The 24,541-nt window shown below is 32.9% G+C and overlaps 4 protein-coding genes across 4 annotated transcripts; 1 reads left to right on the plus strand and 3 right to left on the minus strand.

The window, feature by feature from the left end:
* Nucleotides 1-2,595: 2,595 nt before the first annotated feature.
* Nucleotides 2,596-4,787, minus strand: LOC108322698 (heat stress transcription factor A-2). Its single transcript, XM_017554874.2, has 3 exons — nt 4,311-4,787; nt 3,034-3,889; nt 2,596-2,954 (listed from the first exon to the last, which is right to left on the minus strand). Exons 1-2 carry the CDS (start codon nt 4,701-4,703, stop codon nt 3,068-3,070), a joined length of 1,215 nt encoding a protein of 404 aa, XP_017410363.2. The 5' UTR covers nt 4,704-4,787; the 3' UTR covers nt 2,596-2,954; nt 3,034-3,067.
* A 4,041-nt stretch (nt 4,788-8,828) lies between these two features.
* Nucleotides 8,829-11,198, minus strand: LOC108322718 (heat stress transcription factor A-7a). The gene is made up of 3 exons (XM_017554916.2): nt 10,584-11,198; nt 9,260-10,114; nt 8,829-9,183 (listed from the first exon to the last, which is right to left on the minus strand). The coding sequence occupies exons 1-2, from the start codon at nt 10,941-10,943 to the stop codon at nt 9,293-9,295; spliced, it is 1,182 nt and encodes a 393-aa protein (XP_017410405.1). The 5' UTR covers nt 10,944-11,198; the 3' UTR covers nt 8,829-9,183; nt 9,260-9,292.
* A 900-nt stretch (nt 11,199-12,098) lies between these two features.
* Nucleotides 12,099-15,032, minus strand: LOC108322719 (nucleosome assembly protein 1;3). The gene is made up of 12 exons (XM_017554918.2): nt 14,829-15,032; nt 14,694-14,737; nt 14,443-14,538; nt 14,120-14,212; nt 13,838-13,919; nt 13,695-13,756; nt 13,409-13,593; nt 13,094-13,271; nt 12,921-12,964; nt 12,519-12,708; nt 12,373-12,387; nt 12,099-12,283 (listed from the first exon to the last, which is right to left on the minus strand). The coding sequence occupies exons 1-12, from the start codon at nt 14,872-14,874 to the stop codon at nt 12,215-12,217; spliced, it is 1,104 nt and encodes a 367-aa protein (XP_017410407.1). The 5' UTR covers nt 14,875-15,032; the 3' UTR covers nt 12,099-12,214.
* Nucleotides 15,033-16,385: 1,353 nt separating this feature from the next.
* Nucleotides 16,386-23,383, plus strand: LOC108322682 (DNA repair protein recA homolog 3, mitochondrial). Its single transcript, XM_017554851.2, has 8 exons — nt 16,386-16,673; nt 17,086-17,140; nt 17,664-17,881; nt 18,017-18,104; nt 18,700-18,872; nt 19,898-20,044; nt 21,629-21,763; nt 22,816-23,383. Exons 1-8 carry the CDS (start codon nt 16,617-16,619, stop codon nt 23,197-23,199), a joined length of 1,257 nt encoding a protein of 418 aa, XP_017410340.1. The 5' UTR covers nt 16,386-16,616; the 3' UTR covers nt 23,200-23,383.
* Nucleotides 23,384-24,541: the final 1,158 nt, after the last annotated feature.

Raw genomic sequence — 24,541 nt, forward strand, 5'->3', positions numbered from 1 at the left:
TTTAGATAAAAGACTATCTAACACAGTAAATTATAAATTTTGATGTTTGTCTTGTCCTCTTATATGAAAGTTTAATATCAATGAATAAATAAGTTTCTTTTACTATGTTAGAAGACTTATAAGAAAATATAAAGAACAATAAACATAGAGAAGAGATAAAAAAGAAGAATGAATACATTTACATTCGTCCATATTTGTACATAAATAAAATTGATTTTTTTTTTACAAAGGTTCTAACAAAATATAAAACTAACTATTTTTTTACAAAATTAATTATAGTTTCTTTATATATAAATATTTTTAAATTCATGTTAATTTTGAAGGAGAAAGATTTTTAGAATGTTAGCAACTTCAAATTTTGTTGGAGTTGAATAACTTGAATTTCATAATCTATTATTTTGTGCAAAAAAATATAGACTAAGTTCAGAATGATTACCTCATGAACATATAATATGATTAATAATCAGTAAAACCGCACTCACATTGTAACGATATGTTTCTTAGCAATAAGAACAACAATTTAGAGTTTATCGATAAATTATTTTAACCAAATTATATATGTACTTGTTATTATTATAAATATTCATTTTGTTAATATTTTTCTCTTTCTTATACTTTAACATGATATATATTTTCAAAATTGTATTTTCACAGTTCTATAAATGAGTTTAACTATTCAACTTCCATTGTTTAGTCATTTATTATTCCTGTATTTTTAGTTGATTCATTTATAGTCACATTTGATTAACTTTCTTAAACGGTGTGCAACACGTCCATCCCTTAATAACATTATTTTAGTGGGGAAAGTTGGTAATTCATATTTAGATAATAAATTTGTTAAACTTATAAGTACTATTCAATTGTTACAAAGTTATGATTGAAGGGAAGTGTGAATAGTGGTATTTGTTAACTGAGTTTTCTTAGTTAGAAAATCAATTGTAAGGTGTTAGTGGTTATATGCTTTCAAAGCCGAACCTGATGGTAACATTGATCATTATAGAGCTCTACTAATTATCAAATAATATACATAAATATATGGTTAAGATTACAATAACATTTTCTCTTCCATTACAAAAATAACATGTTTTACTTTTTATTTTGATCTAAATTAAAATAACATGTTTTACTTTTTATTTTGATCTAAATTAAGATAAAAAAGAGCTTGTTGAAGATGAAAGAGAAAAAAAAAACAAGAAAAAAAGAGATAATTATAATATAGTTTTATAAGAAAAGAAAAGAAAAAAGTTGAAAAAATATAAAGAAATAATATAAATTAAAATATTTAGAAAATATAAAACATTCCATAATATTTTAGAGTTATATAGATGATTTGATTGAGACATAAAGAACACATAAAAATAACACTTTCATTTCCATATATTACTTTTAAATACACTTTCATTTTCATATATAACTAGTTTCACATGTTACTTTCAATACATGATAACTATTTCATATATATATATATATCTCTCAATAAATTTGTGATAACTATTTCATATATATCTCTCAATAAATTTTAATTTTAACTTTAATATATCTCTTTCAAATTATTATAACTTCCTCACATACAACTACCCACTACCTACATGTTTCTTCTAAAATAAAAAAGTTTTAACCAAGATTAAACATGACGTAAATCTTATTCGTAAGATATAAGTGTAATTTTTAGTTTAATTAAACTTGTTATTATTACTTTTATATTCACATTTAAAATCGCACGTTTTTCTTGAATGAAATTGTTAATTTACTTTTGAAGATTGAAAACAATTATCTGGAAGACACATAATATTCATTATTTTCTTTAATCTTAAATGAAATTATTGACTTTTACTTTCGAAGATTGAAAAAAAATATATTTCTTATAAGAGATTTTTAAAAGTATTAAGAATATTAATTTTTTTTTCTTTATTCTTAAGTGAAATTATTGAGTTTACTTTGAAATCTTAAGACATTTTTAAAAGTATTAGGAGTATTCGGCTTTAGTTTTTCTCTATACTTATTCTTTAAAATTTATTAGACAAAAATAATGATATTCTGTTCCATTCATTTCTTAATTCATTTTCTGATGATAAATGGTCTCTTAACGTATTATAATTTCATTAATTTCCTTAATCCATTTTTCTATTTTTAATCTCATTAATTTCCTTAATCACTTTTTATATTTCTAATTTCACTAATTTTCTTAACCTATTTTTGTATTTCCTGTGCCACTTGTTCTTCACAAACTTCTTCTCACTTTTCATCAAGTTCTTCTCCAGAACTTCACTTATTCACCAATATATTCCAAATGGTTTGAAGGATTTTATAACTACAAAAGTTCTGTGCAATATACCCTTTTAATCATGTATTGATAGTATCTGAATAACCTCATCGTTATAATTTTCCAATTATCCAAACAACATTTCTCATTTTCCAAGCTGAAAAGTGTGATTCAGGAAAATCTGAGACAAGGAAAAAGACAGATTATAACAGCTCTGAAGACAGAGACGTCTCCAAAATTATCATGAAAGCCTAAACCTGAAAGTGATTCAGGAAGCTGATGACTACAAATTCTAGGAGACAAAGGAAAGGACAGGCTACATTAGACAAAGGCTGAAACGGAACAGTAACGTAATTATACACCCCAAGTATTGAACTATAAACCATGTTCTGTAATACAAATTTACAACCTACATAGTTAATTACTACACCAAGGACCATGCTGATATGACTTAAGACCCTAAGTTAAGGAAAGGAACGCCAAGGGAGGAAAGGGCTGTACAACATATGAACAATTTTGACACAAACAAACTGAAACATGAAAACTCTCGCTTCGTCATATAAAAAGCTGGGGCGAGCAACTAGGTCCTGCACTTTCAAAGCTGGTAATTGAAGAGCCATATAATATTCAGCTCTTCATCTTACTAGCAGCAGAGCGTCACACACACACTCCTGCAACCTGAAATTGCACCCTGCATAAATTGCCAAATGCAACATTAAGGACCAGATTGTTCAAAACTAAACATTTTGAGAATTGGAGAGGAAGATTACCACTACAAGGGACAACAACACTAGTGAGATCACTTCAACTAGTTTGTTCCACCAATCCATTTGCAGATCCAAGAGACCAATCCGACGGCTTAGTGATCAAATCCTCTAATTCAAGATAGATATTAGAGTCATTCACATCTAGTTCTTCATCAACTACAGAATTTTCCCGCATTAGTTTTTCTGACATAACATGATAGGCAGAAGAAGCATCTGGCGCATTTGCGCTAGAACAACCATTGGCCCTTGACCCTTGCACAGGGTTACACAATTCATCTTCCAAGGGAGTGGGAGTTGGGTGCTCCATCTTGCTGGTGTTCACAGTTTCAGACAGAAATCCACCGAGCTCGGTTTGCATAGAAGGGAATTGTTTATGATTTTGGGGTCTATAATCAACATCAGGGGTTGTCTCCATGGTCTTTGGGAAGGGTACATAGCAGGGGTTTCCCATTAATCTAGGCCTCTTAACCATGTCGTTACCATCGAGCTCTCTTTTCCTCCTAACCTTTTGGATTAACTGCTCAACAAACGCGGGCCTTCTAGCCATTCTTGTGAGGAAAAACATCATCTGATACTGCTTCATCTCTGCATGCCGAACTCTCTCCTGAGCATTAGTGAGCTGAACATGTGAATTCTCCTGCTGCTGCCTCAGTTTCAGAATTTCCACCTTCAAAATGTTCTGGTCCTTCTTCAGTTTCTCCACTTCAGCCTCCACGCCTGGCTTCATCATATTGAAAGCTCCCTGATGCAGTCTGTTGTACTTACCCCTCCTCCTTATGTTCTTTAACAAATGCCTCTTCCCTCCTTGGAATCCTTCATTCGCAAACTCCCAGCGGTCTGAATCAACCTTCCTGAAGCCCTGTTTCCGTTACACCATAAACACTCCGTTTACATCGCAAAAATGATATTATATATAAAAACAAATGAATCCAATTACACTCTTTACTGTATACGCAAGCAGACTGAAAGCTAAACTATTATTAAATGTTGCAAGAAATTTATCAAAATGGTAAGTAAAATTCTGAAATCAGAATTTATTAATCAAATGTTCAATTTATACAGATTACGGAAGAATAAATGGCGTCAGTGGATCTAAATCAAAGGTTATTTTATAGATTTGAATATTTGATCCTAATTCATAAAATTATTAAAAAATTAGAATTTTGATGTATCAGTATTTTTGAGAAAGAAGAGGACAGAGAGGTACAATAGAAGGGTAAGGTGAGAGAAAATTAAGGAGACATAGAAGGAAAGGTGAGAATGCAGAAAATTTGACTGACATAGGTGTTGAGCTGGCGAACGAAGCTGGAGAAATTGCTGTGCTTGAAGTATTTGGGAAGAAGGGTTTTGGAGAATTCATGGGAGTCCCAAACGACGAAACTATCGCGAGTTTGACTCCATGACACAATGGGGTCAGTCTTAGGGTCCTCCACCATATCGAAGGTCTTCTTCAGGAACGGTGGGGGCCCCATCTCGTGCAAGCCTTCCATCGGTTTCGGCATCTTATCCATGAAACCGTTAACGGCGCCGTCATCCAGCTCTTCTTTGATGTGAACCGCCGTTGGCTCTTCAGTCAGTCCGGAGTCCTTGCTGTCGCTGAAAACGTCGTCGTAGCGATGACTTTCGCTGTCGTCAAACATCTCTGCTTTGAGTGGCGGCAGTTGTTCTCCCATGGCAGTGATTTGAAGTTTGAAGCGTTGAATAGTTGCGAAGCAGTGTGAGGAATGGGAGTGTTGTGTTTTGACACAAGTGTGTTGTGTTGTGTGTTCCATTTATAGAGAGTGTGAAAAGAAGGAAAAAGAGTATTTTAATGGGAAGAAGAGAAGAAGATGGTGGATAGCGTATCTTTGTGAGTGTCCATTTTAGGAAACTCCTTTGGACAGCCACGTTTTCATGACTCTTACTTTCTTGCCACTTGTACGGAAATAGTCTTCCTCAGGTCCATATCAAATCTAATTTTCCAACACCAAAATCATCTCACTCCTTATCTCTTACCGTTTCTTTTCTAACAACAAAAATAAATACATCAACCAAACCAATTCATAACTAAGCAATTGCAAGTTATATTTTATAGGGATTTTTTTTATCACAAAATATGTATACCCTATAAGACCAATCCCATTGAACTCCTATAAGACCAACACTTTTTAAATTCTTAACTTCACATAGTTATTACAAATCTTGCCAAAATTCTATCTCATCCCAATATATACCATCATTATGATAACTCTTTATCTATTGTTCTTCTTCAAATTTGAGAGACTGGTGTTCTAATAAGATTAACTAAAGAAGTTAAGTTTTCTCAATCCTTTCTCTAATTTTTTTTTATGTATATATGCTTGGTATTAGTTTAACTTTAAAATACTTTCTTAAGTAACGTTACGGCACGTGCTTATTTATTAAAGAAGAGAACAAAAATAGCAAAAGAATGCAAACCGATAAATGCTACTGTTACGGTCCATGCGGTTCGGTTACTGCGTCAGTGTTGTCGGTCATCGGCTGCATGCATTACAAGTGTTGGCACGGCTAATTGGTGCAACAAATTTATGCAGTTTGATAAATATTCGTTAGACAAAAGAAAAACAGTACCTATCCACACCTTTTTTTTATACAAAAATTGAGAACTGTCTTTATGTAAAATGTTCCAAAAAAAAGGCCTGACTTAAAAAAAACATTGAATGTGAGAGATATTTTAAACGGTGCACTAAAACTCTATTCATGAATCTAAAATACTTATCTCATGACAACGTAGTACAAAATACTATGTTATAATATTAATTTTAGAAGGAAAATAGCTAGGGATTGTGTGGTTAGAAAAAATGGGACTTAGAAAGGTGATCGGTGGTGGTGGTGGTGACCGGCCACATGTAAGTAAACAAGAGACATGTCGTTTGATGTTATTGTGAATGTTATAATTTATGATTGTGATAGTAATCAGTTGGACTTATTGCAAATAACGTGGCAAGTATTTACGAGTTCTGACATTTTTTTGCTACATAACAACTTCACTCAAAGTTAGCCTTATAAGAAATTTGTCACTGCACATATACGACTCTCAGACTGGAATGAGAGAGTGGGCCCAATTTTTCTTGCTTTCCCAGTGTTGATCAGATTTCACAGACTATTGATAAACATTACCAATCGGTCATAAACCAAAAGTAACATGTGTGAATAAAGTGAGACATGTTAGCTACATTCTACCACATCAGGATACAGGATTTAAATATTAAGAAGATGCCAGATTTTATGAGTTAAAGACAAAATTGATTAATATTTTATTTAATTCAGGATAAATTAAGTTTAACTTCATTTTCTACTGTATATGAAGGATATTTATTTTGATAACATTTATGATTGTATCATATCTTTTCCTATATTAAATTTGTTCTTATAAATGTTTATTAGGACTATCCCTATCTCTTAATATAACTTTATTATTTTATTGTGGGGTTGTTTTGGTTAGATTATTAGGTGTATTGCATTTGTTCGTTTGGGTAAGCATGTTTGATCTTCATGGGGTCTGATACATGTAAAAACATTATCAGATTCAAATCGGGTGAGGTTAAAGATAATAATAAATGTTGTTTTTAACTAATTTTATAACTGACCTAGGTTGTTTAAGTCTATAGTATTTTCTATGAACTTTTACTTTATCCTTGGACCTATACCTAGTTTAATTATTGTTGGCTCATATTACTGTTAATGAGAGTTTGTGGTAGTGTTAAGAGTTATAGGCTCTTGGTTTAAATATTATGGCAAACACGATTTAATTTGTTGGTTTTATGTGTTTTGTGTTATTGTGTTTGAGTAATCAATAACTTACTGAAATAAATGATCGATTTGGATGATATATATATTAATTTCTCGAGCTCGATCGTTTATATGATGTGATGAGATATTATTTTGTGGTGGTATTTTGGCATTGCTTATTAATATCTTAGTTAATTGGTTTGTGAGTTAATAAGGGAACAAATTTAACTACTGGAAGTAAAATAAAATAAAATTATATAGAATATATGAAAAAAATGTAATTACTTAAAAAAGACTTTCTCTAATACATGTACGTACAAGAATGCCAAACACACATATTCTACAATAATCAATATAATAAAAAGTAATATTTAGTTAGAATAGCATTATGCTTTTTCAAAATTTATAAACTTCAAAATTTATAAATTGTTAACATTTTTTAAATATGACTAATTATTGTATATTAGAAATGTTGCTAAACTCATTTAAGATGTGTTAACTTATAGAGAGATATTGGATGAATTTGAAGAGATTTGAAAGTATATTGTGTGTTGTTATTTTAAGGAATTTGAAGGTGATTGAGAGTAAATTTAGAAGTAAAATTTGTGTAAAATTTCACCCATGTAATAAATAAAAAAATGTTTTAATATATAGAAATTGAAGATTACAAAAATATTTTTAGTGATAAAAGAAATATAAAAATTATATTTATTAATAACATATTTATTGGTAAAAAAAATTAACTAGTAAAATAAAATTAAAATTAATAAAAAATTAAAATAAAATTTATTTAAGTAAAGTCAAATTATTATTACTTTAAAAATATGTAACAATTTTTTTAAAAAACTACATAATCAACTATGGTATTATTTTAACATGAAATATAAGTAAAAAAATACAACTAAATTTTTTTCCTCTTTTTTTTTCTTATTTCTTTCAACTAATTCTTACAAGGAAACTTTTTTACATGAGCTTTTCTTTAGTTTATCAACTTTTGACATTTAAAAAAGTTATGGATGTTTATTTATTTTGTGGCATAATTTTGTTAGAAAATAATGATAAATATAAAAAGATGAACTAAAATAGATAATAAATAGTAAAAAAAGAAAAATGAGTCTTTTTATTATTTTTATTTTCTCTCACGACCAAATAATTTAAATATAATATCTGGAAACAATAGTTGGTTAAATGAAAACCAATGGTTATGAAAAGTAAATGAACAGAGTAAGTTAAATAAAAGTAATGTTTGAAGTAAAAGTATGTACTCTATATATATTTTGTCTAAATGAAATAGAATGTTTAGGTAGAATAGGTTATATTAACGTTGGAATCGATTTCGATTAGAAGTGGAATCGGTTACTTGCTGATTTAATACTTTATATTTCCTGTGAAATTTGGTAATTATAAAATTAGGCTAGGGTAAAGATGACAATTTCTGTTAATTTCCTTCAAATCTGAGCACTTCAATGTATGATAAAAAAAACAATGGATATTGCAATTCAACGCTTTTCATGGGAACATGATTTTAATAATTCGTCTGCACCTTTCCTCTTCCTCTTAAATAATAAATTTTGTATAATCTAACAACATTTCTAAGTGTTGCTACATGAATTATGTATGTTGTGTTGAAACTAACACTGCTATGTAGTAAAAATAAATAATTTGACACAGTTTCTATAGTAAATAAGTAATGCGTGAGCAATTTTGTATCTTTTCTAAAATAAAACAGTCATACTATATGTTATCATAAGTTTTGTGTTCAAATTTAAAACTTTTTCTTGTGTTCACATTTTTTTTTTTGTAAAATACGCTTTTGAAGATTAAATAAAATCTTCTTTTATGTTAAAAGTGTTCTCTTGAGTCTTGAACTATTTCTTTGTTTTTTATCCCAGAAAATATTTCGAACAATGACTTGATATCAGTATAGAAAACTTCAACATATTTCCACTATCTTCTGTTTTATGGACTTCTTAAGACATTTAAGTTAATTAAAATCCTCCTATCCTTACGAAAACATTAAAGTGATTGACGAGGCTGATGACTACAAATTCTAGGAGATGAAGAAGATTACATTAAATAAAAGCTGAACTACAAACGATGTTAATACAAATTTCCAACCTACACAATTCATTACTGCATCATAAAAGTCTTAGCTATGGCCATGCTGATGTATGACTTAAGAGCCTATGTCAAGGAAAGGAACACGAAGGGAGGAAAGGGCTGTACAACATATGATAAATTTGGACCCGACCAAACAGAACATGAAAATTCTCGCTTCATCGTATAAAAAGCTGGGGCGAGCAACTGGGTCCTGCACTTTCAGAGCTGGTAATTGAAGAGCCATATAATATTCAGTTCTTCATCTTACGTAGCAGCAGAGCATCTTCTCACACATCCTGCAACCTGAAATTGCACCCTACAATATTAAGGACCAGATCGTTCAAAACTAAACATTTAAAGAGTTGGAGAGGAAGATTACCATTACAAGGAAAACCACACTAGTGAGATCACTTCAACTACTTTGTTCCACCAATCCACTAGCAGATCCAAGAGACCAATCCGATGGCTTAGTGATCAAATCCTCTAATTCAAGATAGATATTAGAGTCATTCACATCTAGTTCTTCATCAACTACAGAATTTTCCCGCATTAGTTTTTCTGACATAACATGATAAGCAGAAGAAGCATCTGGCGCATTTGCGCTGGAACAACCATGGGCCCTTGACCCTTGCACAGGTTTACACAATTCATCTTCCAAGGGAGAGGGAGTTGGGTGCTCCATCTTGTTGATGTCCACAGTTTCAGACAGAAATCCGTCGAGCTCGGATTGCATTGAAGCGAATTGTTTATGACTTTGATGTCTGTAATCAACATCAGGGGTTGTCTCCGTGGTCTTTGGGAAGGGTACATAGCAGGGGTTCACCATCAATCTAGGCCTCTTAACCATGTCGTTAGCATCAAACTCTCTTTTCCTCCTAATCTTTTGGATTAACTGCTCAACAAACGCGGGTCTTCTAGCCATTCTAGTGAGGAAAAACATCATCTGATACTGCTTCATCTCTGCACACCGAACTCTCTCCTGAGCATTAGTGAGCTGAACATGCGAATTCTCCTGTTGCTGCCTCAGTTTCAGAATTTCCACCTTCAAAATGTTCTGGTCCTTCTTAAGTTTCTCCACTTCAGCCTCCAAGCCTGGCTTCATCATATTGAAAGCTCCCTGATGCAGTCTGTTGTACTTACCCCTCCTCCTAATGTTCTTCAGCAAATGCCTCTTCCCTCCTTGGAATCCTTCATTCGCAAACTCCCAACGGTCTGAATCAACCTTCCTGAAGCCCTGTACCCGTTACACCATAAATCCTTTATTTACATCGCAATAAAGATATTATATATAAAAACAGATGAATCCAATTACTTCACACAGAACCCTTTACTGTATACGCAATCAGACTAAAGGCTAAAATATTATTAAATGTTACAAAAAATTCATCAAACTGGTTAGTAAAATTCTGAAATCAGAATATATTAATAAAATGTTCAATTTATACAGATTAGAAAACTTTCGTTTAACAGATTAATCAGGAAGAATAACTGGCGTTGGTTGATATAAATGAAAGGTTATCTTTTAGATTTGAATATTTGATCCTAATCCATAAAATTGTTAAGAAAATAGAATTTTGATTTATGATAGTGTGAGCAGTATTTTTAAGAAAGAAGAAGACAGAGAGATAGAACAGAAGGTTAATGTCAGAGAAAATTAAGGAGACATGGAAGAAAAGGTTGAGATTGTGGAAGATTTGACTGACATAGGTGTTGAGCTGGCGAATGAAGCTGGAGAAATTGCTGTGCTTGAAGTATTTGGGAAGAAGGGTTTTGGAGAATTGATGAGAGTCCCAAACTACGAAACTGTTGCGAGTTTGACTCCATGACACAACGGGGTCAGTGTTAGGGTCCTCCACCATATCAAAGGTCTTCTTGAGGAACGGAGGGGGACCCATCTCATGCAAGCCTTCCATCGGTTTCGGGTTGTTATCCATGAAACCGTTAAAGGCACCGTCATCCATCTCTTCTTTGACGTGAACCGCCGTTGCTTCTTCCGTCACTCCGGAGTCCTTGCTCTCGCTGAAAACGTCGTGGTGGTGATGGCTTTCGCTGTCGTCGAACATCTCTGCTTTGAGTGGTGGAAGTTGTTCACTCTTGGGAGATTTGAAGTTTGAGGCGTGAGTTTGCTTTGGCAAGCGTTGAATAGTTGCGAAGGAGTGTGAGGAATTGAAGTGTTTGCTTTGACACAAGTGTTGTGTGTTCCATTTATAGAGAGTGGGAAAAGAGTGCTAGAGTATTTTAATCAGAAGAGAAGAGGGTGATGGAGTAGCGTATCTCTATCACTGTCCATTTTAGGAAACTCCGTTCGACAGCCACGTTTTCATGACTCTTACTTTCTTGCCACTTGTACGGAAATAGTCCTGCTTACATCCAAATAAATTATAATTTTCGAAAACTAAAATCATCTTATCGCCTTATCGTCGTCTTACGTGTCTCACACCGTTTCTTCAGTACGTCCTTTAAAAGAATACACCTATCTTCTAATTCATCATAATAATGTAGGTATGTCTTAGAATTTTAGCTTAAAAATAAAATAATACTACTAAAAATATTATTTTAAATTCTTAAGTATTTATACTTTAATTTATAGGTACTATTCCATAATATGGACATAAAAGATCCTATAATATATTCACATTACTTCAATTTTATACATAACATTGTAGTACTTCAGAGCATTTAGATGGATTTTAAGATCATTATATATTAATAAAATATTAATACAACTTTAGACACTCAACTAAAGTTTTGCAGGGGAATTCATAAAAAAGCTATGAACACATTAAGATCCCTTAATCCTTTTGATAAGATGAAATCCATTTTCGCTTGCGGACAAATCTTGTCACTAATGAATTGATATATATAAAAATTAATGAAATAAAATAATATCATAAGCAGCATTGTTAAATTTAAGTTATTTTACAAAGAGATAGATTCCAATTTTTATATTTTACCTTTTTCTCGTATTGCAGGTGCTTCTTTATTAAAGAAGAGAACAAAAATACCTAAAGAGTGTATATAGATAAATGTAACGGTTACGATTACGGTCCATGCGGTTCGTTCGGTTACTGCGTCAGTGTTGTCGGTGATCATCTGCATGCATGACAAGTGTTCGCACGGTAATTGGTGTAACAGCTTTTTGTTATAATATTACTTCATTATCTGTACCGAGTGCAAAATAAGAGAAGGGCCTTTTAAACAAATAGAGACTACCAAGATTTAGGGAGGAAAATCAATTAAACATTAAAAAAGTATTAAACCCACTTTCACATCAGATATTCTCCAACACCAACAAAACTCAACATCGTAAATAAATCTCCACAGAAATATGCGTCTACTGCTGCTTGCACTCTGGAGGTCGCTCACCCTGCTGACCCTCACCAAGCTGTGCTCTTCCACTCTTCTGAAGTAAACACGGAACTGTCATGTAAGTTGCAGGAGTTCGAAGGGAAAAAACAATCTATATCTCAACTTATATCACAAGTTCCGTACCTTGGATGCTGATGACTGCAGCGAGATTACACGAAAAGATAAGTTGACACCGAAGGGGGAGATCCCACAAAAACAATATTTTATAAGATTCAAAATTCAAGACAGAAAACAAACCCAGTACACTTTAATGAAATCACAAATTATACCCTCTTTTTAGTCTTGCTTTCTTCCTCATCTTCATCATCGTCCTCCTCTTCATCGTCTTCCTCATCGTCGTCCTCTTCGATATCTTCATCATCCTCGTCCTCCTCTAGTTCTCCAAATTCATCTCCCTGGATGGCCTCTCCAGTAAACCATGACACAGCATGGGGAATAATCTTGTCTCTTATTGTTGACCTAAACATGAATGACAACGAGATTCAAGACAAGAATAATTCAGAAATCAAGATTTCAATAAACCAAAGATCTTAGCCATGTTCCATCAAGATTACAAAATACAAAAAGATTCACGTTTTGCACCAAAGTCAACAATTACACTCTATCGGAAGATGTGTAACATGTTGGAAACCTGATACATACAAACACGTCTAAAAGGCAATCACGCTCACCCAATGTCATAGTCTTGTTCCATCTGATTCTGAAGCTCCTCAGCCTGTGAACAAAAAAAAGCATTAATCAAAACTAAAAAAAAGAATCGCGTCGCACATAGCAACGTCATAAAAATTCAAATTAACTGGTTTTTGTTTCTACTTCTGCATTTATCTAAATTCAACATCAATACCGCATCTTCATCGATGTCTTCATCATCTTCAGGAACTTGAGGTGGATTGAAGAAATTGAAGAAACTTTCACAATTTTCAGTTTTGGTAATTGGTTTAGCATTCTTTGAACCCTTCTTGGGCTTTTTCTTGAGAATCTTCTGTGTCAGGCATTTTCCTGGGTGCCATTGAATTTCAGTCCTATAAATTAAAAAACAAAAATCAGCAAGCAAAACTTATTCAAGAATAGACCTACTAGCTAGGTACAAGTGACGTAGCATTATACTTTACAGTAATAGTAACAGCAGCAGTGATAATATACTATGAACAAATCTTACCCAATTGCTTTCTCCAAAATTGGTTCATCCTCATCAATCATATGATATGTTTTGGTCAAGACAGTATTGGTAAAATAAGGATTGGTATCAAAGAAAAACTCAAGCTTGAATCCTTTAGGATTTTCTATCCTGCTCCACTTGATATCTTTGAGAAACTTGAGAGCACCTTCATCACGCTCTGAAATCTACTTTTTCACAAGGGAGCAAAGAGAAGACTACTAAAATGAAACTTCGTCGCAAAAATGTATATTATAAAAAAGTCAACTGCTGAACCAAATGAACTAACCTCCTCAGCTAACACTTCATTGTTTTTCATTGCAGTGAGCCAAAACGCAGGCACTCCTTTCTCTGCATAGGCAAATACTTCTATCAAGTATCAAGGAGTTGAGACACGATTAGAAGGAAAAATTCATGCATTTGTATTATCACCTTCATCGTCCCCACCATCGGGTGTTGTTTCATTCACTGCCGCTTCTTCCACTTCGGTAACACCATTTACTATGTCATACCGCTGGAGTCAACCAAGATAAGGGGAGAGATAAATATTTTTATAATTACATCAACAGTCTTAGAGCTCAGAAATAATGATTTTCAATTATAAATTTGATTAGAAGACAGTTGCACAGTTTAAGTAGCAGATTATGAAACGCATTCAAGCTACACGTCAACGCACATGATAATACCCTAAATGCAACTCTTGGTAAATTTCACCTTTGTGTACAATGGTTGATACAATTTTTGGTATTTGGCCTCGAGAGCTGCTCTCTCCTCAAAAAATTTAGCCTCTAATTCATCATGTTGACCCTGTAAAATTCAGAAAAAATAATAATCCCAAATAAAAAATCAAGCACACACAATAAGGAGGAAACTCCAAAACACCGAAAAGTTATCTCGTCAATGAACACTAAACCTTAAATGCAAATAACAACACTTCCCACCAACCCCAGGCAAGGACATTTCGATCAAGAACTACAATTAACATATAACAGGAACAAAAAATTCAAACAACCTATGCCTCGAGCAAGCTATTATACCTGGATTTCTCTAAGAACCTCAACACGCTTCCTGACGTTAGGTGACAACGACTCGAGAATGTCGGAGTGCTGCCCAGCCAAACTCTGTATCTTGCTCTGAGCAAAATTAAACATTAAAAATTTCAGAAACAATAAAAATAGCCATATTCAGCATGTAAAACTCGAGAAATTCAAACCTTAATTTCAGCTTGAGATATAATAATAGGATTATTAGTAGCAACTGCAGTAGTGAGAAAAAGGATAATACTAACCTTAAGAGCATTGACAAGGTCTGCTCGATTTTCCTCGTTGAGAACTTCGGGGGGAAATTAAGAACAATAAAATATCAAACGCGTGAACCACGAATAAATTAAAAAATAAAAAGAAGAGAGAAATGGATGGAGTACCAGAGGAGAGATCGGCGACGTTGAAGGTATCTTTGTCGTTGCTCATTGCAGAGACGAAACAAAAGCGTAGTTGAATGAGAAGAAGCTAAAACCCTAGAGAAGAAACTGATGAAGAAGAAGAAAAAGCAGAGAGGGTTTGGTTGTTGCTAAACGTGGCCACCCTCCAATCCTCTTTTCCTCTCCTTCTTTTCTCAACTTGAATATGCTCTCTATTTATTGCCTAGGGCTTCCTCTTTTTTTCTTTTTCTTTTCTCACTTTGTCGGAACGCTTTATGGGGGCCCAACCAGCTTCATCTTCCTGAGGTATAATAGGCCCAGCTTACAAAACCTAATCAATAATAGGCCCAAAAAATAAAATATTTATTTTTTATTTCTCTATTATTATGCAATAAAATAATGGATGTCCATTATTGCGGTTTTCTATTTTCTCCAAGCTGAATAATTTTATATATGCATGTTCGATGAAGAGTTAGGCTGTTTAGGCTACTATTCTTATTACTAATTCCTAATAAGAGAAAAGAGGGAATAAAAAAAATACAATTAATACTGATATCTTTAATAATTTTACTGGTTTTTGTCAAAAGAAATGCATCTATATAATTTAAGTGTTAATTAATAGATAATAGTCATTTATGTGTCAATATCATAGTACTATTTTAAGATATAAACTGAAAACTATGATTTATAGTAGAGTTAATTATACTTAATATAATATTTTAATTATCTTAATTTTGAAATATTTTTAGACTTTTTCAGATTCCTCTACCGTATTATAAAGTTGTATTGAAGTAAATAATATCTTTAATTGTGGATTTAATTGATATGTACTTACTCCTATTTTGGGAGATCCTATATATTGAATTTTATGTAATAAGACTATACAGTAAAAATGAGGTTTAAAGATGAATTTTTATTTAAAAAAAATAGAGAAATGATTTTAAAAATGAATCATCAATATCATTTGTGAGACCGAAAACTACTATAAAGATGAAAAGCTTATTCCAAAATGCTGTATTAATTTTTGAAAACTACTATCATATATTTAAAAAAAACTTGTTATAAAAATCATATTTTGAAAAGCTTATTCCAAAACGCTGTATTAATTTTTCCTCCCACTGTTCCACTGTGTTTATATATAATTCTTGAATTATAAAAACACTTCCCAACTAAAAATTTTCTAAAAGAAAAGAAAGTTTCGGATTAATTTAAAGTGAAAAAACTTAATCTTGGATTATAATAAAACATAAATTAATTTTTTTGTTACATTTTAAATTACGTAATTTAATATTATTTACTTTCAACAATAATTAATATTTTAGATTATAAAATTCAAAATATTAAAAATAAATAAAAAGAAAATATACAGTCTAAAATGTAACACCAAAACTTTTAACTAAATTTGGAGTTTTCCAACAAAATTGCGTGGAGAGGTACTTTTAAATTTTTCTATACCTTAGGAAGTGCATTAGGAAACCATGGGGTGCAGGAAGAAAGAGCCCTACTAAAAAGATTTGGAAGTGCGGGGAAAAATGGTTGGAGGTGCAGGGAGAAATGCCCTTTCTTCTTTCTTCTCAGCTCTGCCTCAACAACACTAACGATCCTCACTCTTCTGACTGTGGTGGAATGGAATGGAACCAAAAAGGGAGGGAAATCAAACAAAACAAATAAAACCCTAAAAACAGAAAAAAACTTTTGTGTTGTGCTGTGTGACTCACTTTCGTTCCATGACGTCCCATTCCATTTTTATTGGAATTCCTCTCTTCCTTTGAACCTCCCAAAGTTGCTTCCATGGCGAGGCTGCTTCGTAACACTTCCCTTCTCACACGCTCGCTATTCGTCCCTAAGGTTTGTTCCTACGCGCCTTTTTTTTAACTATCTCATGATTTTGTTTATGCTCTTTGATCGTTTGTTTTTGATAAATTGTTGTCACCAAAGACATGTTACAGTTTTATCTTTTTTCTTTTGTTTTATGCATTATTCTCGTTTTATGGATTCTGATGACCTTTTTCTGTCACTTTTTAATTTCTTTTGTTATTTATGCATTTTTAAAGTAATACGTGCATTCATGGGGACCGAAGTCAGAGGAATATTTGCCCTCTAACAAAAGGTAAGGAAAAAGAACTAGCATTGGCCGTTTTGTCAGTCATGGTCATGAATATGCATATAACCAACCGTTTCCCTCGCTTTTTGCATCTTCTTCCTACGTTTCTGATTGACGCTATTTTGCCGAATAATCAGTTCTTGCTTTCATTTGCAGAGATTTGAGCCGGGATTATTTGGCACTTCTCAGATTTTGAGCTTTTCATCTAAAGGTCTGTCCAAGTTCTCTTGCTTTCTTTCCTTCCCTTCATCTGAATCCAAAAGTTAATCAGTTGCAGTAGTTTATTTATGCTGAAAGGTTATGTACGCCAATCAACGCCGAAAATAGATTATCACATTCTTTTGAAAATTTTAGATATATTCTTGAAACCAAGTCTTTATTGCTGGGGTAATCGCCTTATAAGGCTTATACTGTAAACAAATTATAGCAATCATGCTATGGATTGGGCTCGGTAAGTCCAGTTAAGCTCATGATACTTTTGGTGAATCCTCATAATGAGGCTCGACGAGGGAATTGTTTAGGTTCTTTATAATTTTTACATTCAAGTTCTTTGTATTCATGTGCTGAATCAAACCAAAACGAAAGTTTATACCTGTTCGCTGCATATAAGTTACAATTTATAGAAAATAGTATAGTGTTGCAGATCATTATCCTCCAGTTTCCTATTATCTCTGATGTTTGAAGTTCGAATATATTTGAACTTGACAACATTTTTCATTCCTATATACCTAAAGGTAGAAGGCGCTCCAAATCTGATGGAAGTGACTCTGGTGAAGAAAACATGTCCAAGAAAGAGTTGGCCCTTCAGCAAGCTCTGGACCAAATCACTTCTGCATTTGGAAAGGGATCCATCATGTGGCTTGGTCGCTCTGTCTCACCAAAAAATGTGCCTGTTGTGTCTACAGGTTCTTTTGCTCTTGATATAGCACTAGGAATTGGTGGTCTTCCGAAGGTATGCTTTGATCCTTGCATGAAGAGGTTTCTTACTTATTTGTTATATGTGAATAAACTCTGAACCATTTCTAATACACAAACTTCTGGATACTGATGACAAACTTTCTTGTTTTCCCCCAATTTGTGTCCATAGGGACGTGTTGTGGAAATATACGGGCCAGAGGCTTCTGGAAAAACAACCCTTGCTTTACATGTGATTGCAGAAGCACAGAAGCAAGGAGGTTATATTCATATAATACTTCAACAATGACAATTGTAATGTCTATTTCTTTTGGTTGTAATAGATTCACACTTCTAATATCTGTAGATGTGACCATGACCTCATCATAATTATGGCTGTTACAGAATCAGATCAGACGATTTAATATCCCTGCCCCTGCTCTTTATGTTTGCTAGTGATAATTGTGTTGTTTTTTTCCTTGATTTCTTAATGAATGAATTTGTTTCTTAGAGTACCCTTTGACGAATATTTTTTGGAAATGACAAATTGGATGTTTGATTCTACACATGGTTTCTCATGGTCTGAAATTCCTGCTTCAATCTCAATACTCCGCCAACAACTTTTTGGTGCTAGACTGCTAGTTTTAGCAGTTTCCCAGCTGCAAATCTAATTTGGTTTCTCAATGTCTAAATTTGGTGCTAGTAGTTTCCCTGTTTCAGATGTGTTCTTCCATTCCATTAGTTTTATTTGAACTATAATTATAAAAAAATTAATAATCAAGTTGAGGAGGTCTACCCACACAATTATATGATTTACTTGTTTATAATTTTGTAGCTTGTTGCTTATCTAGACGATGATATGATTATTTGATACAGGTTATTGTGTCTTTGTTGATGCTGAGCATGCCCTTGACAAGAGACTTGCAGAGTCTATTGGGGTGAATACAGAAAACTTGCTTCTCTCCCAACCTGATTGTGGTGAACAAGCTCTCAGTCTTGTGGATACCTTAATCCGTAGTGGTTCAGTTGATGTAATTGTTGTTGACAGTGTAAGTGTGAAGCATGATTGCTTTTGTTTCTCTCAATGCTTTCCCTGTTTCCATAGTAACTCATTTAAGATTATATAGTAAGTGGTAATTCTACTGATATGTTTATCTCTTAGTAGATTCATTAAACCGGTGTATCAAGTGGCATACTTTCACGGCCATCTAATAACTTATCGTAGGAAAGTGATTTTAACCAATCACCCTTGAATTAGATCTAGTCATTGTAAAATACTCATCCTATAAAAGTTATTTATTGGTGTAAGTATTATGTTTTTGTGCGTAGGTAGATCCTTGTATATAAATCTTCTTTTGGTGATGCTTATCACCTAGAGATATTTCTGGCTTCCAATATTATGTAGGAATCGGTGTGATTGGTTTTAATATAAGTTCAGGGGAGGGTGAGATATGTAATGTGGAAACTGGAATTGTTCCGGAAGGGATGCATTTGTTACAGTGTTATAGGAACTTGGTTATTATGGGGTGCCTAAGTCTTAGATTGAGTTGTATGCAATGTTTGGTGGAGTATATAAGTGTTTGATTCTCTTTCTTAGCTTTTGAGGGTGGGTTCTCCAAGTGTTTAGGTACTTATCAATTTATATTAGAGCTGGTTGTCAATGTCTCAGAAAGGGCTACCTATTAAGGATTCTAACCAACGAGGGAGTTGATTGAAGTGGATTATTTAAGCATTTGGTTTCCCCCCTCAATAGCTAGCTTTTGAGAGTGAGTTTCCCTAGTGCTTGAGTATTTCATACATTGACTCATCCAATATTTAGAAGCTTTTCAGTAAAATTATTTTTAATTTTTGGATTTTATCATCTTAAACCCTCATTTGTAGACTTGTTGAGTTTGGTTTTCCAATGGAAATAATGAAAGGAATTTTAGTGTTCCTCTTTGAACTTTCTCTGTATTTCTCCCTTTTTGTGTAGTTTTTTCTTCTGTATGGTTTATACAATGTCATCAAAATCTTGTTTAATTAGTTTAAATGCACGTCAATTGCCAACTAACATTTTGCAGTCTCTTCATAATAGGTGGCTGCACTTGTTCCTAAAGGTGAGCTTGATGGTGAAATGGGTGATGCTCACATGGCAATGCAGGCTAGGTTGATGAGTCAGGCACTTCGAAAATTGAGCCATGCCTTATCACTTTCTCAAAGTATATTAATTTTTATAAATCAGGTATCAGCTAAATTGTTATTAGCTATGTTGTCTGTTGTCAATTTGTTTTTGATAGGCAAACAAGAGTTTTCATTGCTAAAGGTACCAGTGATACCATAATACACGTACAACAAAACCTTTAACCAGGATTGTAAAACTCCTCACAACTAAACCTCGTACCAGTTGGTTAGTAAGTATTTATGCCCCAACTCTTAAAAATACTTTATAACTTTAATAAATCACCAAAATTAGAATTGCAGTCCACAACTTAGTTACTTGTGTATCTAATACCCTCTTTTGCAGAACCAACAATCATAAATACTGATATCATAAAGAAATAGCCCCAAGTTTAATAATAACCACTGCACAGACATACCATATCTCTCTACCTCCTTCAGAAAATGATAGTAATTATCATAATTATTGAGCCTCGTTAGATAGACTGTGCGACCTTGGATTTGTTTGCTATCTAGAAAAATAATATAGAAATTCCTTCATGAACACTTTAATCCATGCTCAATAATGAAGAGTAATTTCCCTTAGGATCATATCTCTTTTAGCTTTATACCCCTGGAGTACGCACAAATACCTTGCTGTCCATACATTCCAAACAGCCTCCCCTCAAAACAGCAGCTATGTTCTTAATTTTACTTTGGTCATATTATGAATATATTTTAGTTTGAACCTGAGAAAGTTAGTGTGTATATGAAACTTTTGTTTGGATTAGTGTGTCTGGTGCTAATTTGATCCTTTCAGCCTCTCTGACCTTGTTCTGCTGCTGTCTTCGGCTTTAGTGTAATCATTCAGAGTGAATTCGCTGTCTTTTTTATGCATGTAAAGCTGCTTGAATGCAAAAATTAGGGTATAATTTCATGTGTGAATCTTAAATACGAAAAGCTATTAATTTCTGGAAATACATCAGTATTCTTTTCAGATTATGAAGAAAATAATAACAAATAGATGTGTTAGCAGCATTGGGGGTCCCCATCCTTAATTTGATGAATTCACTTATCATTTCGTAGTTTTAAATAAATTTTGACAATAGAGGAGTATGGTATAGTTTATGTTACTTGCACTGTTATAAATAATATCAAGGGACAACATAATCGGGGTTCATTGCTGGGGTAAATATCAGAGCCATAGGCTCTAAACTGAAAAGATTAAAGGTCTGTTGGGATATAAAGATAGAAGAGCATCTGAGAGCTTCTCTATGGGGAATATATATAGTTTTATTTTCCGGTAGAGAAGCCCTCAAAAGATTATTTAGCAATTTATCAGGACATGTTGAACGGAATATGTTGATGTTATTTTGCTTTCCAAATTCTTTCAATTTATTGAAATTTCTAATTATGCATTGGCCATACATATGTCAGACATGTATCAATGGGCCTATTTTTAAACTTATGGGTGGGTTGATCTTGCTGTTTGATGTGTTTTGTATATAGTTTTATATCCAAAGGAATGTTAAATGGCTTGGAAGGTATTGTTTTTTACTACATTCTGTAATGTATCCATTTTCTTTTGGGTGGATGTGGAAGTACTTTCTTCAAATTACCTTGGGATGTGTTTGTCTTTTAGTAACAAGAATTCTGTTGTATCCTCCAGGTGAGGTCAAAGATTTCAACCTTTGGTGGATTTAGTGGACCTACTGAAGTTACTTGTGGTGGTAATGCATTGAAATTCTATGCTTCCGTGCGTCTAAATATCAAGAGAACAGGATTTGTCAAGAAGGGTGAAGAGGTAATCATATATTGATTCTTTTTCTGCCATGTTTCCTGCTGTAGTATTGGGATCCCTGTTCAAATGTTTGTTTCAAAAGATAAAATCTGCTTCAGTTTAATGGAATCAACAATGTTCTGTTCTGAAGTAGGCCTTCCTTTAAATCTAGATTCCAAGTTACTTCCTTTCTTAATATACTTTGGACGTGAGTCGTGTAGGTGTAAAGCTTTTGAACTCATTGCACTTATTGCAGTCTTGATAAACAGCAGTTCTGATCCGTGCCGAATAAAGCAGAAGATATAAATTAATTGAAGTTGCTTGCTTATTTATGGTTAATAGTCAGTGTATTCCATATCCTGTAGCAAAGTAGATGTTGGCCTTTAGTACGGAGTATAATTAAAAAGAAAAAGAGAAATGCTCTAACACACTAATTAATTGAAATTAATTGGAAATCACATAATTTTATTATACCCACTTCCAGCTAATAAATTTCATTCATGATTACGTAATTTCCAATAAATTTTAGCCAATAGTGAAGACTGTGTTAAAACGGTTCGTGTTAGAGTGTATTATAATGTACAAGGGGTGTACTGCCAGCACTGAAGAAAATATATTAGCATTAGCATTATTAATTCGAGACCAAGCTTGTTAATTTTGAGGTGAAGGCATTTGTCATCATGAATTCACTTTTCATACAAAACTGGTTGTGAAAAGTACTGGTTTTTTGTTGTTTTTCTTTGAGTAAGCGTTATTTGTGGATGACAATGCATTGAATATGTTTGTGGTATTTTTGTCATCCCTGCAGTACCTACCTTTAGGATGGTGAATATATGTGTGTAGATAAAAAGAACATGTTACTTGTTTGTTCAGTGGATTCTAGATGTGATGACTTCCTTTATAGAAGTTAGAGATTTTCATTTTCTATCTCGGATAAACTTTTTTCTTCTTGCATTTAATCCTCTGTACGTTACCTGTTTGTTCAATATTTTTAGGATCTTAATATTGCACTGATTTCATTTGGTCTAGTTTCTGGTATGAATATTTTTATCCTTTAAGCCTTTTTATTGGTACAGATTTTAGGAAGTCAGGTTCTTGTCAAGGTTGTGAAGAACAAGCTTGCCCCTCCATTTAAAACTGCTGAGTTTGAGCTTGAATTTGGCAAGGGGATATGTAAAGAAACAGAGGTTATTGATCTAAGTGTACAACACAGACTAATCTTAAAGGCTGGTGCAATGTATTACTATAACGAACAGAATTTCCGTGGTAAGGATGCCCTGAAGAATTTCCTAGCTGAGAATTGTAGCGCATTAGAAGAACTTGAAACTAAGCTCAGAGAAAAGGTTCTTAATGTTGAAACAGAACAGACACAAGAACCAGATGTAATTAATGGAGATGTTACCGAAGAAATTGCCTCAGTTGATTCTACTGTTGAAGAAACAGCTGTTGTAGGAGCATGATTTTGTGAATGCTCACTCGTTTTTCCCTGCCTCAATCTCTACCCTGTCATTTATGCATGTAGCTTGGTGAATTGGCCCTAAAATGGTCACTTGTAATGATTTTACTATGCTACATGTATGATAATGCATATATATTTTTTTGTTAGATATATTATTTTTATTTTATATTTATCTTTTATCTTTAGTTAGTTTGTTATTATTTTTTATTTGTATTTTGGACTTAGTCTATATTTCTTCTATTATAAATAGAAGACTCTGTATATTCAACATAAGGAAAATTAATTCTATACATAGTTCTTTTTATTTTTAACATGATATCTAGAGCTAAGTTTTTTTGAGGAAAAGGTTTTTGGTGTCTCTGTCGCTACATCTGTTGCTATGGCAGTGGCGCCATCTACTGTTGCTGGCGCCATCATCTATCACTATTGTCTATTGTCATTATTGGAATTCTATTTTCGATTGACGATCACATGATTTTGATTGTCTCGGTCAGGCGACCATTATGCCATCAATGACGCATTCATCAGTGTTGTCACACGTCTCATCTCTAGACAGTTATTCAGAGTATTGATGTTGCTTTTTTTTTTTTCCTTTTTTAGGTGCCTTTGGAGAATCTTGGATTTTTTTAAAGATTTCTCTCTCATATTCTTCCATGATTTCTTTCGCTGTTGTCTCTTTTGCCTCTCTTTTGTCACTATTACATTTGACTTGTTCATATATGTTTTTTTTTTCATGGAAAAGATGATTTTTGTTAGTTTATTTATAGTCGTGGTGGTTTTTCAACAATTACCTCTTTATCCACCAGTTGCGTTCCTCAACGGCGATTTGCAAAAAAGATTTACATGGAGCAATTTTCCATATTTGTTGCTCAGGGAGTCTTCTAGATTGGTATTACGTCTTGCAAATCATTAGTAGTTTGGTGTTACTCAAGTGCAAAAAAAGATATTTTTCCTGATTTTTTATGAATTATATTAGTAACAAACTTAATACATTAGATTTGTATGCACTAACTTCATGGGAAGTGTTAGATATATTATCTTTATTTTATATTTATATTTATCTTTATCTTTTATCTTTAGTTAATTTGTTATTATTTCTTATTTGTATTTTAGACTTAGTTCATATTTCCTCTATTATAAATAGAGGACCCTGTGTGTATATTCTACACAAGAAAAATTAATTTCATTCATAGTTTTCATTATCTTCAACACTCATGATATTTATCGTGTTTTTTGCATTTCACCCTCCATCTTTTAATTATATTTTAAAATTACACAAGAGAAATTAATCTCATACATAGTTTTTATTATCTTAAACACTTATGATATTCATCGTGTTTTTT

Source organism: Vigna angularis, chromosome 1, assembly GCF_016808095.1.
Source record: "Vigna angularis cultivar LongXiaoDou No.4 chromosome 1, ASM1680809v1, whole genome shotgun sequence".
Classification (NCBI taxonomy): Eukaryota; Viridiplantae; Streptophyta; class Magnoliopsida; order Fabales; family Fabaceae; genus Vigna; species Vigna angularis.

What these genes read in the sequence shown, in the direction of transcription:
- LOC108322682 (XM_017554851.2), top strand. Translation starts at nt 16,617, where the DNA reads ATGGCGAGGCTGCTTCGTAACACTTCCCTTCTCACACGCTCGCTATTC. An exon ending in GCTCGCTATTCGTCCCTAAG is followed by an intron (nt 16,674 to 17,085) that starts GTTTGTTCCTAC and finishes TTTCATTTGCAG; the next exon opens with AGATTTGAGCCGGGATTATT. An exon ending in TATTAATTTTTATAAATCAG is followed by an intron (nt 20,045 to 21,628) that starts GTATCAGCTAAA and finishes TGTATCCTCCAG; the next exon opens with GTGAGGTCAAAGATTTCAAC.
- LOC108322718 (XM_017554916.2), bottom strand. Translation starts at nt 10,943, where the DNA reads ATGTTCGACGACAGCGAAAGCCATCACCACCACGACGTTTTCAGCGAG. An exon ending in TTCGCCAGCTCAACACCTAT is followed by an intron (nt 10,115 to 10,583) that starts GTCAGTCAAATC and finishes TAACGGGTACAG; the next exon opens with GGCTTCAGGAAGGTTGATTC.
- LOC108322698 (XM_017554874.2), bottom strand. Translation starts at nt 4,703, where the DNA reads ATGGGAGAACAACTGCCGCCACTCAAAGCAGAGATGTTTGACGACAGC. An exon ending in TTCGCCAGCTCAACACCTAT is followed by an intron (nt 3,890 to 4,310) that starts GTCAGTCAAATT and finishes TAACGGAAACAG; the next exon opens with GGCTTCAGGAAGGTTGATTC.
- LOC108322719 (XM_017554918.2), bottom strand. Translation starts at nt 14,874, where the DNA reads ATGAGCAACGACAAAGATACCTTCAACGTCGCCGATCTCTCCTCTG. An exon ending in ATCAACCATTGTACACAAAG is followed by an intron (nt 13,920 to 14,119) that starts GTGAAATTTACC and finishes GGTTGACTCCAG; the next exon opens with CGGTATGACATAGTAAATGG. An exon ending in GAACAAGACTATGACATTGG is followed by an intron (nt 12,709 to 12,920) that starts GTGAGCGTGATT and finishes ATTCATGTTTAG; the next exon opens with GTCAACAATAAGAGACAAGA.